The sequence below is a fragment of the Solea solea genome, chromosome 14 (assembly GCF_958295425.1).
Source record: "Solea solea chromosome 14, fSolSol10.1, whole genome shotgun sequence".
Lineage (NCBI taxonomy): Eukaryota > Metazoa > Chordata > Actinopteri > Pleuronectiformes > Soleidae > Solea > Solea solea.
This window is the reverse complement of record NC_081147.1, coordinates 18166261-18179757: the sequence shown is the minus strand read 5'-3', so window position 1 is coordinate 18179757 and position 13497 is coordinate 18166261. Positions and strand designations below refer to the sequence as shown.

The following is a 13497-nucleotide window of genomic DNA, read 5'->3' as shown; positions in this document are numbered from 1 at the left end:
TGTCAACTTCACACCGTCACTAATGTGATTTTCGGCAAAAGTTACACAACGCATGCAAACTCACTGATCTGAGAGCTCGGGTGAAGATTTTGTGTTCCATCTTTTAAGATGTTTACACCTCTGATACCGGGATTCTAAATAAACATAGACCTCGTAGCTGCAGAGGTACACTGTGCACACTCTCTTCAGGTTCTGAACGTACAAGCCAAGCAGGGGCTTGAGAAAAAGGAGAAAGGAGTTAAAGGGTCAAAGAGGTCAACACATATGTAACAAATCAGTGCAATAAAAGCTGTCCGGAACGTAACATAATTCAAATTTAATTACCACATGCAGAGATTAAGAAATACAACGGCAGAATGGATATATTCCCTATAATATCTTGTTGCTGAGGTGGGGTTTTGGGTCAATTAAGGACTCTGTAATAAAATAAAGTAATGGCATTAGCTGGATGGCTTTTTACGAGCACTGCCAGCTGCAGCACATTCTAAGGGGAAATCTCTAAAGAAGTTGTACCGAGGTAAAACAGCCAGTCCACTAAAATACAGAGACAGTCCCATTGTCACAGAGTGGTCTGTAATCTCCTTATATTTCTAGTCTGGGTCTCTCTCTCTGTGACAGTGTTGCTCGCGGTCTACAAGACCCACACAACACACACGTCCACGGTGGGTCGGACTGCGGCTGTCACCACAACACCGGCCAGAAAGGATACGTAATGTGTCCCTTTTTTTAGAATCCATAAAAGACGCCTCCGCGTGCTATTAAGCATGCATCGGTGCGCCGCGTCGGCTTTAAGAGCGGGACATCGGAGCACAGCGCTGTTAACCCGTGTTCTTAATCTCTCTGTCACATGAAATGAGCGGGCTCTAAACTCAAGTTTGCAAAGTCAATCCATGGTCATACTGTCCCGCTTCTCTAAGGTCCTGAGGTAGAATCCTGTCCGAAAATCTTCAAGCTAAAGAACATCTTCAAACTGACAGTTCGACGTCCATCACGCAGCGGCGAACGACAGGCCTGAACTGCTAAGATACAAGGAAGATTACTTTTTAAATGTCTAATCACAACTCACATTCACATCCACAAACAATGGTTGGATTTTTCTACACTGACTGACTGACGTCTATTTTCTGGTTCTGCTCCAACTTAGGGATTTTATGAACATAATTATAGTAAATGTGTGACGGCAATTGCTGAGGCACTTTCCGACTCGTCCCTTGTTTCTTAAATTAACACTTAATGACAAACAATATAAATAACTAGAGGAAATACACAGCAGTTCACACAGTATATGCAAAACTTTCTCCTTGAGGCGGCGTGCACTTGTTTATCTGAACAGTCTGTCAGTGTGACTGCGTGAGATAATGACGCTCGCGATTGTGTGTGTGTGTGTGTGCAAGTATTTTGAGAATGCATGTTTCAGGAAGCGATGGATTCACGAGAATGGAATTTCTGTCCGAGGCGGCTGAGTCTGGGAATGAGGGAGACGATGGAGGACAGCCTGCGAGAATGAAATTCTCCTCAGGTTTCCAAAAACAACAAACACATACGTAGAAATCCAGGTCTTAGCCTCTGGTTTCTGCTCGAGTACCTTTCAAACCTTTGACTAAATCCAAATGTAAAAAAAACATAATCCTGTATGAGTCATTTAGATGAGGCAAATTTTTTTTTTAAATTAAGAGTCCAAAACAAACAAACGAACAAAAAAAATGGATGACAATTCTAACTAAAATACTGGATGATACTTAAACCAAACTATTAAATTGCTTCATCTATCACTTTACAATTACACAGACAAAGCACTAAAATAAAGCAACAAGTATTTACATTAAAACCTGAATTTAAATATATCATTCTGAACCTTTTACACAAGAGCAAAACTCTGTTGTTTCCCATTTCTCACCCAGCCGTCCACTGCTAATCAAATGTTGAAATGATGATGACAAGGATGCAGAAATAACAGTCGAAAACAGTCGGTGATGTCTTCATTATTCAATTTTATCCCTTCATTTATCTTGTTTTTTTTCCCCACTGTTGTGATTCTGAATGAAGTCAAGTGATTAATGACCGACTGACCTTCAGAGGGAAGTCGCTTTGCTATGTCTCCGTAATGGACTCGCTTAACCTGAAAAAAATGTAGCCTTGTGGAAGGATAAGTAAGAAATGTCGCCTCAGTGACATCATAGATAAAAAAAAACTGAGCTCAGTGAAGGAGATGATGATAAAATGTGTACAGGCCAGATTAGCTTCTTTCTAACTTGAGCAGCGATGGCCTGGATCCAGTTCTGGTCGTTTGCTCCCAACAACCAGTGTCGCTGAGCTCTTTAGCTCGCTGCTGAAAAGGAAATGTTTTACAATTCAAGCAGTTCCAACAGTGAAGCTGCAAAACAGAAAATGGCCGTCTTGGGGCCCGCAACTGAAGTGGGAAGAGTCGCTGCTTTGATGAGAAACCAAAAAAAACTGCTGAGAAACATCAGAATTGTATTGCCTCCAAGCTTATCACTCCCTTTTTTTTAATCAATGCTGACATGAAAACAGAGATTGTGACGAACAGTTATTAACTTCACTTTATGTGGTTCAGAACTGTATTATCAGTAGACAAGGCAAAAGTCCATGTGGTTTCTTTAAACCTGACTAATTGAACTGGCTGTTTGGATACTTGATGCCTCACTATGAACAACGGAACGATCAGTTTCTCCCCTGACAACAATAATGACACTGATTAGATTAGAACTGCTGACAACCTGCACACCATGTCTTCGTCCTGTAACATTCAAATCCCCAATTCATCCTTAAAATGTCATTACAAATGTTTAAACATCCATGTGTGTGATGGATCTGTGGCATCAAATGTACCATTTTTTTTTTTGCTTCACTGAATCAGAGCTCCATGTTTTCCTCAGGCCAGTGACAACGTGCAATTCATCTCACATCAGTGTCATTAGTTCAAACTAAGGATCTTCCCAGAGGCGACACATGATTCCTGCCTGGCAGCCAGACAGCAGGATGCAGAGTTTATCATGCACACACACACACACACACAAACACAAAGGAAGCATGTGCACAGATTATACAAACAGGAGATAGTCGGGCATCTTCAGCCTCTGTGGATCTGTGCACTTAGACTTCAGCATATGTTTTAGTGTGGGCAAAAACATTCAGAGGTTGTACGCCGACATTCTACTGTCAGTATAACAGGCGTTGTTGCTTTATCCACTGTCCCTGATCCACAAGCCAAATGCGGCTGACTCAATTAGTCGATTTCATCAAACCATCACAATCTCACAAAGTGCCCAGAGACTCTCTCGAAAATGCAATTTCTCAATCAAGCCTCGAAGTAATATTCACAGACTGCATGTGTCACAGTTTTCCGCGCGGCCCCTCGTTTCTCCTCTCCTATAAATGCGATCGGTGCCACAGATAGTTGCAGATTAATACCACGAAGTGCTTACTCAGACATTGCAGGGAAATAATGTGGCAATAATGTCTGAAACGAGGGAATCAAAAGACTTGGGAGTCAGTGGAAAACAACATCAGCAAGAGGCGTGACGTGTTTTCCACTGTTGACTAATGTGTAAATCCTCTTCTGTTGTGCCGCGTCGCTGCCAGCCATCTGACGAAAGCGCATAAATACTAATGAGTTTGCGATCTTCCATTATGATACAAGACAACACAAATACAGCTTCTCTAACAAAACAGACACAGCATAACCCGATCTCAATCTGCTATGCATGGATACACAGTGGGGATCCAGGCAAACACTCGCCGGCCACATTTTGGTACACCTGTTCAACTGCTTGTTAACTCAAATATCTCATCAGCCAGAGCATGAGAATGGAGAGGAAAGTTGATTTACTGTAAGTGATGTTGACAACATGGCATGGTTTGTTGGTGCTAGAGGGGCTGGGATTTTCATGTCTAGGTTTTATAGAGACTGTCCAGTAAGTGGCAGCTCTCTGGGTAAAAGTAGAGTTGTTCCGATTCCGATACCAGTATCGGAAAAGCCTCCGATACTGCCAAAAATGCTGGTATCGGTATCGGCGAGTACTGGAGTCCAGGCACCGATCCGATACCACGATACTGCATTATTTAAAGATTTAAATGCCTTTTTTTTTTAGTACATAAAGTTGCTGTTGCACTACTGTTTTTTATACTGTTCTATTTAAAAACAAAAATAAAAATAAATGGCTTTCATTTGCTGTATTCATTCATGTTTTACAAAGGGTTTATAATCACAGTATCACACGCAGGCATAGTATGATTTTTTTTTTAACACACTGGTATCGGTATCGGTACTCGGTATCGGCCGATACCGACAGCACGAGTATCGGAATCGGTATCGGGAGGGAAAAAATGGTATCGGAACATCTCTAGGTAAAAGTGTCTTCTGATTCAACAGGTCAGAGGAGAAGAGCCAGACTGGTACAAGATGAGGTACAAGGCAACAGTGACTCAAATAACCGCTCATTACAAGCAAGACATGCAGAAGACACATCCAACCTTAAAGGAATACTTCACTGATTTGCATTTAGCTTTATATTACTAGAATAGGGCTAGTATTTTTGAAAAATTGTGCTTCCCAACCTCAGTTTCCCCTGAAATGTCTCCAATCTTTTTTTTTTGTTATGCGCCCACCTTGGTCCTAGCCTTGGTCCTGCAACGCTAATTCCCACCCACCTAAATACCACCTACCTAGTAGTAAAGGTACCGTTCCTATTCGAAACACAAGCCTGACCGAGGGCCTCACCGTTCCAAACTGTGCCATACTGTACCATGATGGGAACACGGCTTTATTAGGATCTAGGCTAAGATTGATTATCCTGAACATGTGTGCTGACGTTCTCGTGCTAAAAAATGAATAAAAGATACATTTCCTCAGTATTTAACAGTATTTACTCAATGTAACACAAGGTAGAAATAACAGAGGCATTTCGTTTCCGACTTAACTCGCAAATGTCATTTTTTAAGACAAAAACAGTTGTATTCAGTGTTTTAGGACTGAATACAGTGCTATAGAACATGGCCCATCCTATAGCACTGAAGAACAATATCAGGCACCTGAACTGAACCTTGTCTCATTCAGAGAAGAAACGTGAGTGAGATAATGGACGGATGGAATGAATATAGTTATACAAACACACACATACAGATACAGTGTATCACTGCTGACACCAAAGCTCTTAAAACCATTCCATTTTCTCTTTGAATCACCCGTACATATGCATGATGTAACGGTTGGGAGAGATTAGATAGAGCTTCTTTTTTCATGACCCAGTACATTTTATGAAAGCTTTGCACAACACCATGCATGATGCACAGTTGCAAAGTACTGACTTTGGCTCACACACACACACACATTCATGCAGATTTCCTGATGGGCACGTTAGAGCATAGGCAGAGTGGCGCCTTGCACATACACTAAAAAGCTTTCTACTACTTTCATTCTTGCCATCAGCATGACCGAGTATGTGCCATCTCCCACTGGAGCCAGGATTTCCCCCCGGTATCGCACACTCGGCTCCCAATCACTCCACACGTCACCTTTAATAGCGTCTGCTTCAATACATACGCACACCCACACGTGAGCACAGGCACAAACACACCTGTGAGGACCGCCCACACCTTTAAAGGCAATCGTATGTCCTCCTACACACTAACCAGCAATACGTTGCTGCAGCATGGGTGGGTTTGTGGGCAACTGGGGGGCGCGGGGGGGGGCAGACAAATCAGGGGCCAAATTGGGGAGAGTGAGATACGGAGTGGCAGAAAGCAGGTGGGACGCATGGTGCACACAGCAACGCGTGAGAAACACAGTGACAGTGTGACAGAGACCGAGAGTCTGTTTATGAGGGGAAATAATAAGAAAGTTGTCAGTGTGTGCAAAAGGGAGGAGATTTCCGAGGTAGAAGATATGAAGGAGGTGGGGGGGAGTAAAGAATGCGAGTTACCACTTCCAAAACACCTTGAATTAATCCAATAATCGCTGAGAAGGGCTTTTCATTTCTCTTCTCGTGCACATAACAGACTATTGTCTGACTAAAGTATGTGTGAGACATGTCAAGACCCTAAACACACACACACACACACACACACACACCACAGAGAGTATTAAAGTTGATCTGCCACTCATGTCGAGTGACAGGCGGCGTGTCACAAATATCAGCTGCTGTGCCAACGTGTCAGCTCATTAGCACTCGCTGCTCACGCACACGCCACTTAAAAGCCAGAGATATAGTAATCCGACTATAATATAACGAGCATTATTGAAGAGAGGAGAGACAAAGACGACGCATCCTTACAATGTGATTCCCTCGTTCGCCATCTGCCTTATGGCTGTGTCTTCATGAGCAAATGTTTTGTCACTTTTTCGTTCGCTCACCTTCACTTTGTCAAACAAGGTCTTCGAGTGTTTATATAAATTGCCGTAAAGACATGGGACATTATTTGCATTGTCATTTCTCACAGTGGAGCAGACTAAAATGTCACACAATGGCACATAATCTGACACTATTGTCCAAAAATGAACACCAGAGCTGGGATTATGGACCATATAAAGGTGACCAGCGAAATAGAATCCAGGTATTTATTATTGTGCACTCTTGCAATAGTTTACCACTTTGTGACATGTTTTATTTTCTTGTGAAGAAGGAAACAAACACTCTTGTGTATATATGCAGTTGGTGCCAGCATGTGGTTAACTCAGAATATTATGTAAATCACAAATCATGGACAATAATGACAGTAACAGCTGGCCTCACACGCTCCAAAGCAAACAAAATCAATTTAACAGCATTATATTAACACCAGTGTCAATATGTCATATGTGATTTGGTCATTCCATGCGAAATTCGATGGATAAGATATTGTTTTTATGCTAACTAAGCTAACCAGGGTTCCTACACTATTGCAGATTTAAATGAATGAACATATTATCTTTTTTAAGAACAATCCCAAAACGACGCGGCGGATTTTATTCTACGGTGTCACGGTTTTAACTCGAGTGTTGCATTTTCACTCTTCAGCGTTACATCAGCTGTGAGGGATTAGTCCTGTGCCGAGAGCCCGCAACACACACACACACACACTTCAGCAACAGCTCATTTACACTGTAATGAGCCTGAACTTTACACTACCAAAGGAGCAGGTGATGGGACGTTCACGGCTACAAAGGAACGCATTTGAGCTGGGAGCGGACTCACGTCAATCTGACTTGAAAAATAAATAAATAAATAACTGAAAACATGAAAACACGGGAGTACCTTTAAACTACAGTCTTTCAAGCACGTCGATGTTAGAACGCTATTACCAAAGTCGGCCCATTATAAGACACAAAATAGCCTCGCTTCAAAGAGCTCTGCTTAACAGCTGCCTTGGGAATTAACTTCCCTCACCACAGTTTAATCTGTGCCACATTCTGTCGTTTGCAGCGCTGGGTCTTGGCATTTTCTTCCCTGAAATATCTACCCACTTTACCCAGGGGGAGCTTACCTTTATCCCAGTATGTGTACACAGTAGACAGAGGGGGAAAATACGAGGGGGTAATCCAGAGGTTAGAGGTCAAAGTAAGTGAAGCAGAGGTAAAACAGAGGCAACCGAGGCTTTTCTAGTGTTATGGAATAGTGGCCATCTACTGTAGAATGGCTGATTATAGGACTGCAGCGAAGCAGTCGATAACAATATTAGCTGCATCAGTGGCGATTGCTCAAAGACAGCAAGTGAAGCTCAGCTTCCTCTAAAATTTTCTGCCTCACGCGACGGAAGTCTGTAGACAAACAGCTGGTGGTTGTGTGTCGATATAGCCCAATTTTGTTTGTACATATACACTGTAAACAAAAACTTGTTATAGTGGTTTGTTCGCAGAATTCACGCAATCATTTATGTATAAATAACTAAATAACTGGGCCTGAAATGAGCTTCCCCTGTTTCAAAGTCCAGCAACTGCCACTGAGCTGGACCTCAGACTGGGGCTGGTCTTCTCCCAGGTTTTGGGAACGATTGAGATTTCAAAGTCAAGAAAGTTCAAAGCCTTGGATGGATAACATTCAAAAGAACCACAGCCAGGCATGATGTGGTGAGGTAAGGAGTGTGTATGTGTGTGTGTGTGTGTGTCTGTCCGCAGGTGGGATTTCGCTGACATGTTGCTGAAACACCTGAAAGTTCTGGTTGAACAAATCATGAACAAAACACAACGTTGAAACTGCATTTTGACATTTTACGCCCGCTGTAGTACTCACCAAAGAATTAAATGAGACGGGTATTTGTTGCACACGGAATGTGTTAACAATGTCTCCTGAAGCGGCGCAAACGTATTCTCATGCCCACACGTTGGTATTGTAGAGGGAAAAATAAGCCTAAATGTTCTGTAGGAACTAGAACATCCACAAACAAAAACACGCGCGCACTCACACACACACTGTGCAGCGTGGCGTGCTGCAGATAAGGCCTTCAAACTGCCAATGGAGCACTTTTGCAGGTGTCCAGCTCTCCGTTCAATGGACACAATGAAACCATGGAAACACACTCACACACTAGGGGAGTGGGAATAGAAAACATCTGATTCATTTCCATCATCGACAAAGATTTACAGTGCGAGGTGCAAAGGATCACGTCTACTAAAGACGGTATATAATCCGAATATAGACGCTGTGCATTGCTCTTTTATACACGATGCCATCTGGAAGCCCGGATCTTGACATCCAAAATTCATTTCTGGAAAATGTCAGTTCTTCAGCACATTAATATGTACACAACACGAGAGTTTTACTATGTTTCCAATTTTGTTTTGCCGCCATCTGTCCAGATGGACTCGCATCGCATTACGGCAAATAAAAGGAAATAAGCCTTTGTTATAATCACTGCTATATTATCCCCTAGATTACTAATTTAGCTTAAGTATTGTGTTAGAGGATGAAGCACCACTGGTACCTCCGAGTTCCTCCATCAAGTGGTTTATTGAAACAATAACAGAGTATCATGGGTTCATGAAAACCGTACATTAGGTGTTCACCAGAGTTAAAAAAAAAAGTAAAAGGTATAAAAGTTCAATGTAACCCACATAAGCCAGCCCACAAAGTATAATCCAGTTTCAATATTGAATAATACAGTTTGACTGCAAACTTCTACACTGATGATCAATGTTGAACTGTATTGTGTCTGTACCTAACATTCCATACACACCACTGGTAAAAGTTGAAGGCCAGCTGATGTGGCTCGCTGCTTTAGCTCTTTAGTGGTGAAATGAGCTCCGGCTCGTGCCTCTCTCTGTTGTTTTTCATCCTGATTCAGCAGTCCTGCTCTTTCTGCAGAGCCTATGAAAGCTCAGTGGCCACAGGGAATGCCAGCTCATCGACTATTGTACCAACGTCCTCGCTGCTGCTCTGCCTCCCTCCCTCCCTCCCTCTCTCCCTCTGCCCTTCTACTCTCCCAATTGTCTCTGTTTTGCGATCTGTCTTTTTGTCCTTTTTGCTGAACTAAAGCTGGAGGGAGAGTGTGTGTGTGTGTGTGTGTGTGTGTGTGTGTGTGTGTGATGCAGATGAAGCAGGGCCAAAAGTTCATAGTTGACAGAAATACACAGACTGAACGTCCCTGCGGTGAGAATGGACGGATTGAAGACTTTGCTGTTTGGCAAACTGCAAACCAAATATCATCGTGAATGTTGCAGGCTGAATTAAAAACCCCCTCTCTTGCTGGGGAGGGAATAGGTTCAGCAGTCTTTCAGAACTCTGCTTCAATCAAATCATGTTGCAGTCGGCGACTTACCTCTAACTTCACTATAACAGTCAGTACAAACAAACAGGAAATACGGGCGCACTCTGACAGGACCTTAGTGTATGTTTTGGAAATGAAAAGGACATGAAAGACTGACCTTGAGCTTGTCAAAGCGCTCGGTGAGTGAGGACACCTGGTGCTCGCGGTGGCGCCCCACCAGCTTGCAGAGGGCACAGATGAGCTGGTCGTCCACCAAGCAGTACATGTTGACCTTCTCATTCTCATGCTCCAGACAAGTCAGGCCACGGATGTGAGTGTCAGGCACCGGCTCCACCAGGCGGTGGCTGGTGAACGGCTTCTTGTTGGGGTGTGTCGCGCGCAGGCAGCGGTCGCAGTACGAGACCTCGCACGTGACGCACGTCTTGACGGCCTCGCGCGGCGGGTCCTGCTCGCAGAACTGGCAGCTGATGCGCGGGTCCATTTTGCCGACGACGGCCGGGCTGTGGTTGGCGTTGGTGTGGTTGACGTGGTTGGTGTGGTTGGCGTGAGGGTGGGCGTGGCTGGAAGTGGCCGGGCTGCCGCGGGCGCTGCTTCCACTCGTGCCACTGCCGCCGCTGCCGCCGCCGCCTCCGATTGTTCCAGCTATCGTGCCGCTAATGGTGGCGGTGTAGGGCCGCTGCGGCTGCAGACGCCGGCTCTCTGTGGGGGAGTTGGGGCCACTGATGGAGGCCTTTTGGAAGCGGTCAATGATGTTCTGCAGTGTCACATTGCGCTTAAGGCCCTCCAGGCCGCGGTGATTCAGCGTGATGACGTAACGACAGGTGGGGCACTGAAAGGCCGAGATGGATTCAAGGGGCTTGCTAGTGGAGCAGTGGGACACCAGGATGCGGTGGGCGCAGTTAAAACACAGGCTGTGGGCACAGGGCAAGAGCAGGGGATCTTCAAATAACTCCAGGCAGATCGGGCAGGTCAGCTCAGACTCCAGTGTTTCCATCTTCAGTTGAACCAATCTGAAGGTGACATCCAATCCCACAGAAGCTGGCCGGTAACCTGCAGAGAAATGAAAAGTATATGAATGAGTATTGCGTGTAAAGACGTGACTGCTACCCTGTATTTTATTATAATAACAGGTTTTGCGGCAGTTTATATTGACGAATAAAGAACTGATCAATCTGCTCATTAGTTTCGACTGAATTAGTGCCTGTACAGAAACACACATTATCTGTACAGCTAAAGCTCAGCTGCTCAGTTTATGGTCTGTATTTATATAACTGTAGACTGTAGAATAGGCTGAATTGGCTGAATCATAGAGAGTAGCAGTAAAAAGAGACAAGATGGCATAGAATAAGGAATTTATAGAGATAGGGTTCCTACATTTTTTGGTATCTTCTGTATTTTTTTATTTAAACTTATCAAGTAATACAATCTTAGTTCCAAAAAAACTTTTTTTTTTAAACTTTTATGCATAACCTCTGACAAAATTTCAAGCTGAATTCTTTCTGAGCTAACCCGGGGAATTGAATCAGATCCTTCACCACTTTCTCCGGCATCTCCGAAATCCCAGCACCTCACAGTCTGCATATCAAACTGTCTCCCCTGGGTGGCCTTAAAACTACTGACATGAGAAATTGCCAATAACCTTACACCCACCCACCCATGCTGATTCAGTGGCACGAGTGGCAGTGGCTCCATACCACTTAAAGAAACAAAGCAGGGACCATGAAACTACAGCATTAAACCCAGACAATCCCAGATAGTGAATGGTGACAATTCCATTAGAAGTAGTTGCTCTTGAAAGACTGCACCTGCCATTGCAGTAGTAATGTCATCAAAAATGTACTTTTCACATTTGGAGCTGGGGTTTTATCTCCTGTGACCTCTTTAAATGGTTAAACGTCATTATATACACATCGATTACTGGAGTTGAGCCACTACGAAAACACATCTCTGCAAAGAAGCAGCTGACAGAATACTGTTAACCCAAAGGCCTTCACTCAAGTCAAAGTTCAAAGTAAAGAAATGCTGGCATTTAATGCCCAAAACAAGTGCTTAATAGTATGTTTATCCAGTAAAGGATCAATCAGCCTCCTGTTTTTCCATTTTATCTCCAGGCTCTGTGACTCATTTCAAACAAAACAGACTGCGTGGATTATCACCAGTCTAACTGCAGACTCTGTCACATCACAAGCTGTAAGATATTTCTCCAAGCACCTGAGATGGTGTTCTGGGTATTCTTCACATAATCCCCTTTTAATGTGCAACAAAGAACATATATTGTGTATTGTGTTCTGGCCTTAATCAGACGAGCCTGACTCTGACACACAACGCACAAACAAAAATGTATCACTTGTTGTATTCCAGACAACGTAATAGGGACTATCGAATAAACTGTGTCATCCACTCGTCGTTTGTCCTGACCTGGCTGTGACTCCGTCCTGTCTTGACAATAATGTGCGTTCAGCGGCACTGACATCGCATCTTTACACATCCATCATAATCTAAAGAAACCAGCCCAAGGACTAGCTGAAAACAGGCCTGTGGTAAAAATACAGAGGCTCACACTCATTCCGACAGCTCCTTACACTCCCCTCCCTAGTGGTGTTCAAAGCAAACATGATTTCAGCAGCAGCTAAGTGCTAAGGAAAAGCACTCATCTGGAGAAAGTTGTTATATGTGGTGGTCCCCCCCCCCCCACCCCTTATCAAATTCATTATCCATACATCCAATCATGTAAATATTACAATGATAGAGGCAAATGGACATGCGTGCAAATAAGTTGTGTGTGTGTGTGTGTGAGGCTGTATACGTGTATACTTTTAAGTTATGCCTACGTGTGCACAAGCACATTATGCCCTCCTCCAATATTCACCTTGGCAGCTTTTTATCAGATGCTTTATGTGGTTGTTATCACACAGCCTGCACGGCCGTGTTAATGACAGAGAGAGAGAGGGGGGGGGGGGGGGTTCAGCAGCGAGCTGGCTCAGAGTGAGCATACATTAAGTTCTGCTTGGTCACACCAATAGTAGGTTTCATTTATCTATACTATATCAGAGCCTTGACAACCAGGGCCAGACAAACACAACTAATCTGAGAAACAGGATGTAGGGGAGGCGATGAGGCTGCTGGGCAGTGGCAACCGTTAAGACCTTAAGATAGCAGGCAAGGTCACTGGCTCCACAGTTCGTTCACTGTATTAGATATATCCTTTATTAGATTCCATCTGAAGCCATTTTTAATGGACATTATCTAGTTTTTCCTAAAAAATACACACATTTTATCACTTGCTGCTAGGCCTGTCGCGATAAATCACATGATAAATAAAATGGAAATAATGTTTTTTTGAAGTGCAATTTTTTTTTACATCCATTGTATGTATTGTTGTGGTTTTTAATTTTCATTTTCATTTTCTTCATTGTTTTTGATTGTATTTGGTTTTTATTCCAGTGCATGAGACTGAGAGTCCATTTTATTTATTGTTTTTGGTTGTTTTGTTCATTTATTGTGTGTCATTTACAGTTCCAGTGTTAAATATTCTGTAAAAATAAAGGTTTATTGATCTTTGAAAAGGTGTAGCTGCATTACTATGCCATTATCATTGTTTTAGATGAAAATGGTCTCAGAAGGTCAACATTATCATTTATCGCAATCATGGGACAATGGCCGACTTGCTGCTACGACTTTAGAAATCCCATACATGACGACCAAAAGGCCAACCAAGGTAAGTCATTGCATTTTAAATCCTTCCTAACTGTACAATCAATGTTTGTAAAAATCTGAAGAACAATCATATAAATC

General features: G+C 43.2%; 1 protein-coding gene across 5 annotated transcripts in view; it reads right to left on the bottom strand.

The window, feature by feature from the left end:
• mid2 (midline 2) overlaps positions 1-13497 on the bottom strand; it is a 130809-nt gene that overhangs the window by 51447 nt on the left and 65865 nt on the right. For all 5 annotated transcript variants that reach the window (XM_058649838.1, XM_058649840.1, XM_058649836.1 and 2 more), the window contains exon 2: positions 9860-10752. In XM_058649838.1, coding sequence (XP_058505821.1) covers positions 9860-10696 — 837 coding nt within the window. In that variant the 5' untranslated portion in view covers positions 10697-10752. The remainder of the gene's footprint in view (positions 1-9859; positions 10753-13497) is intronic.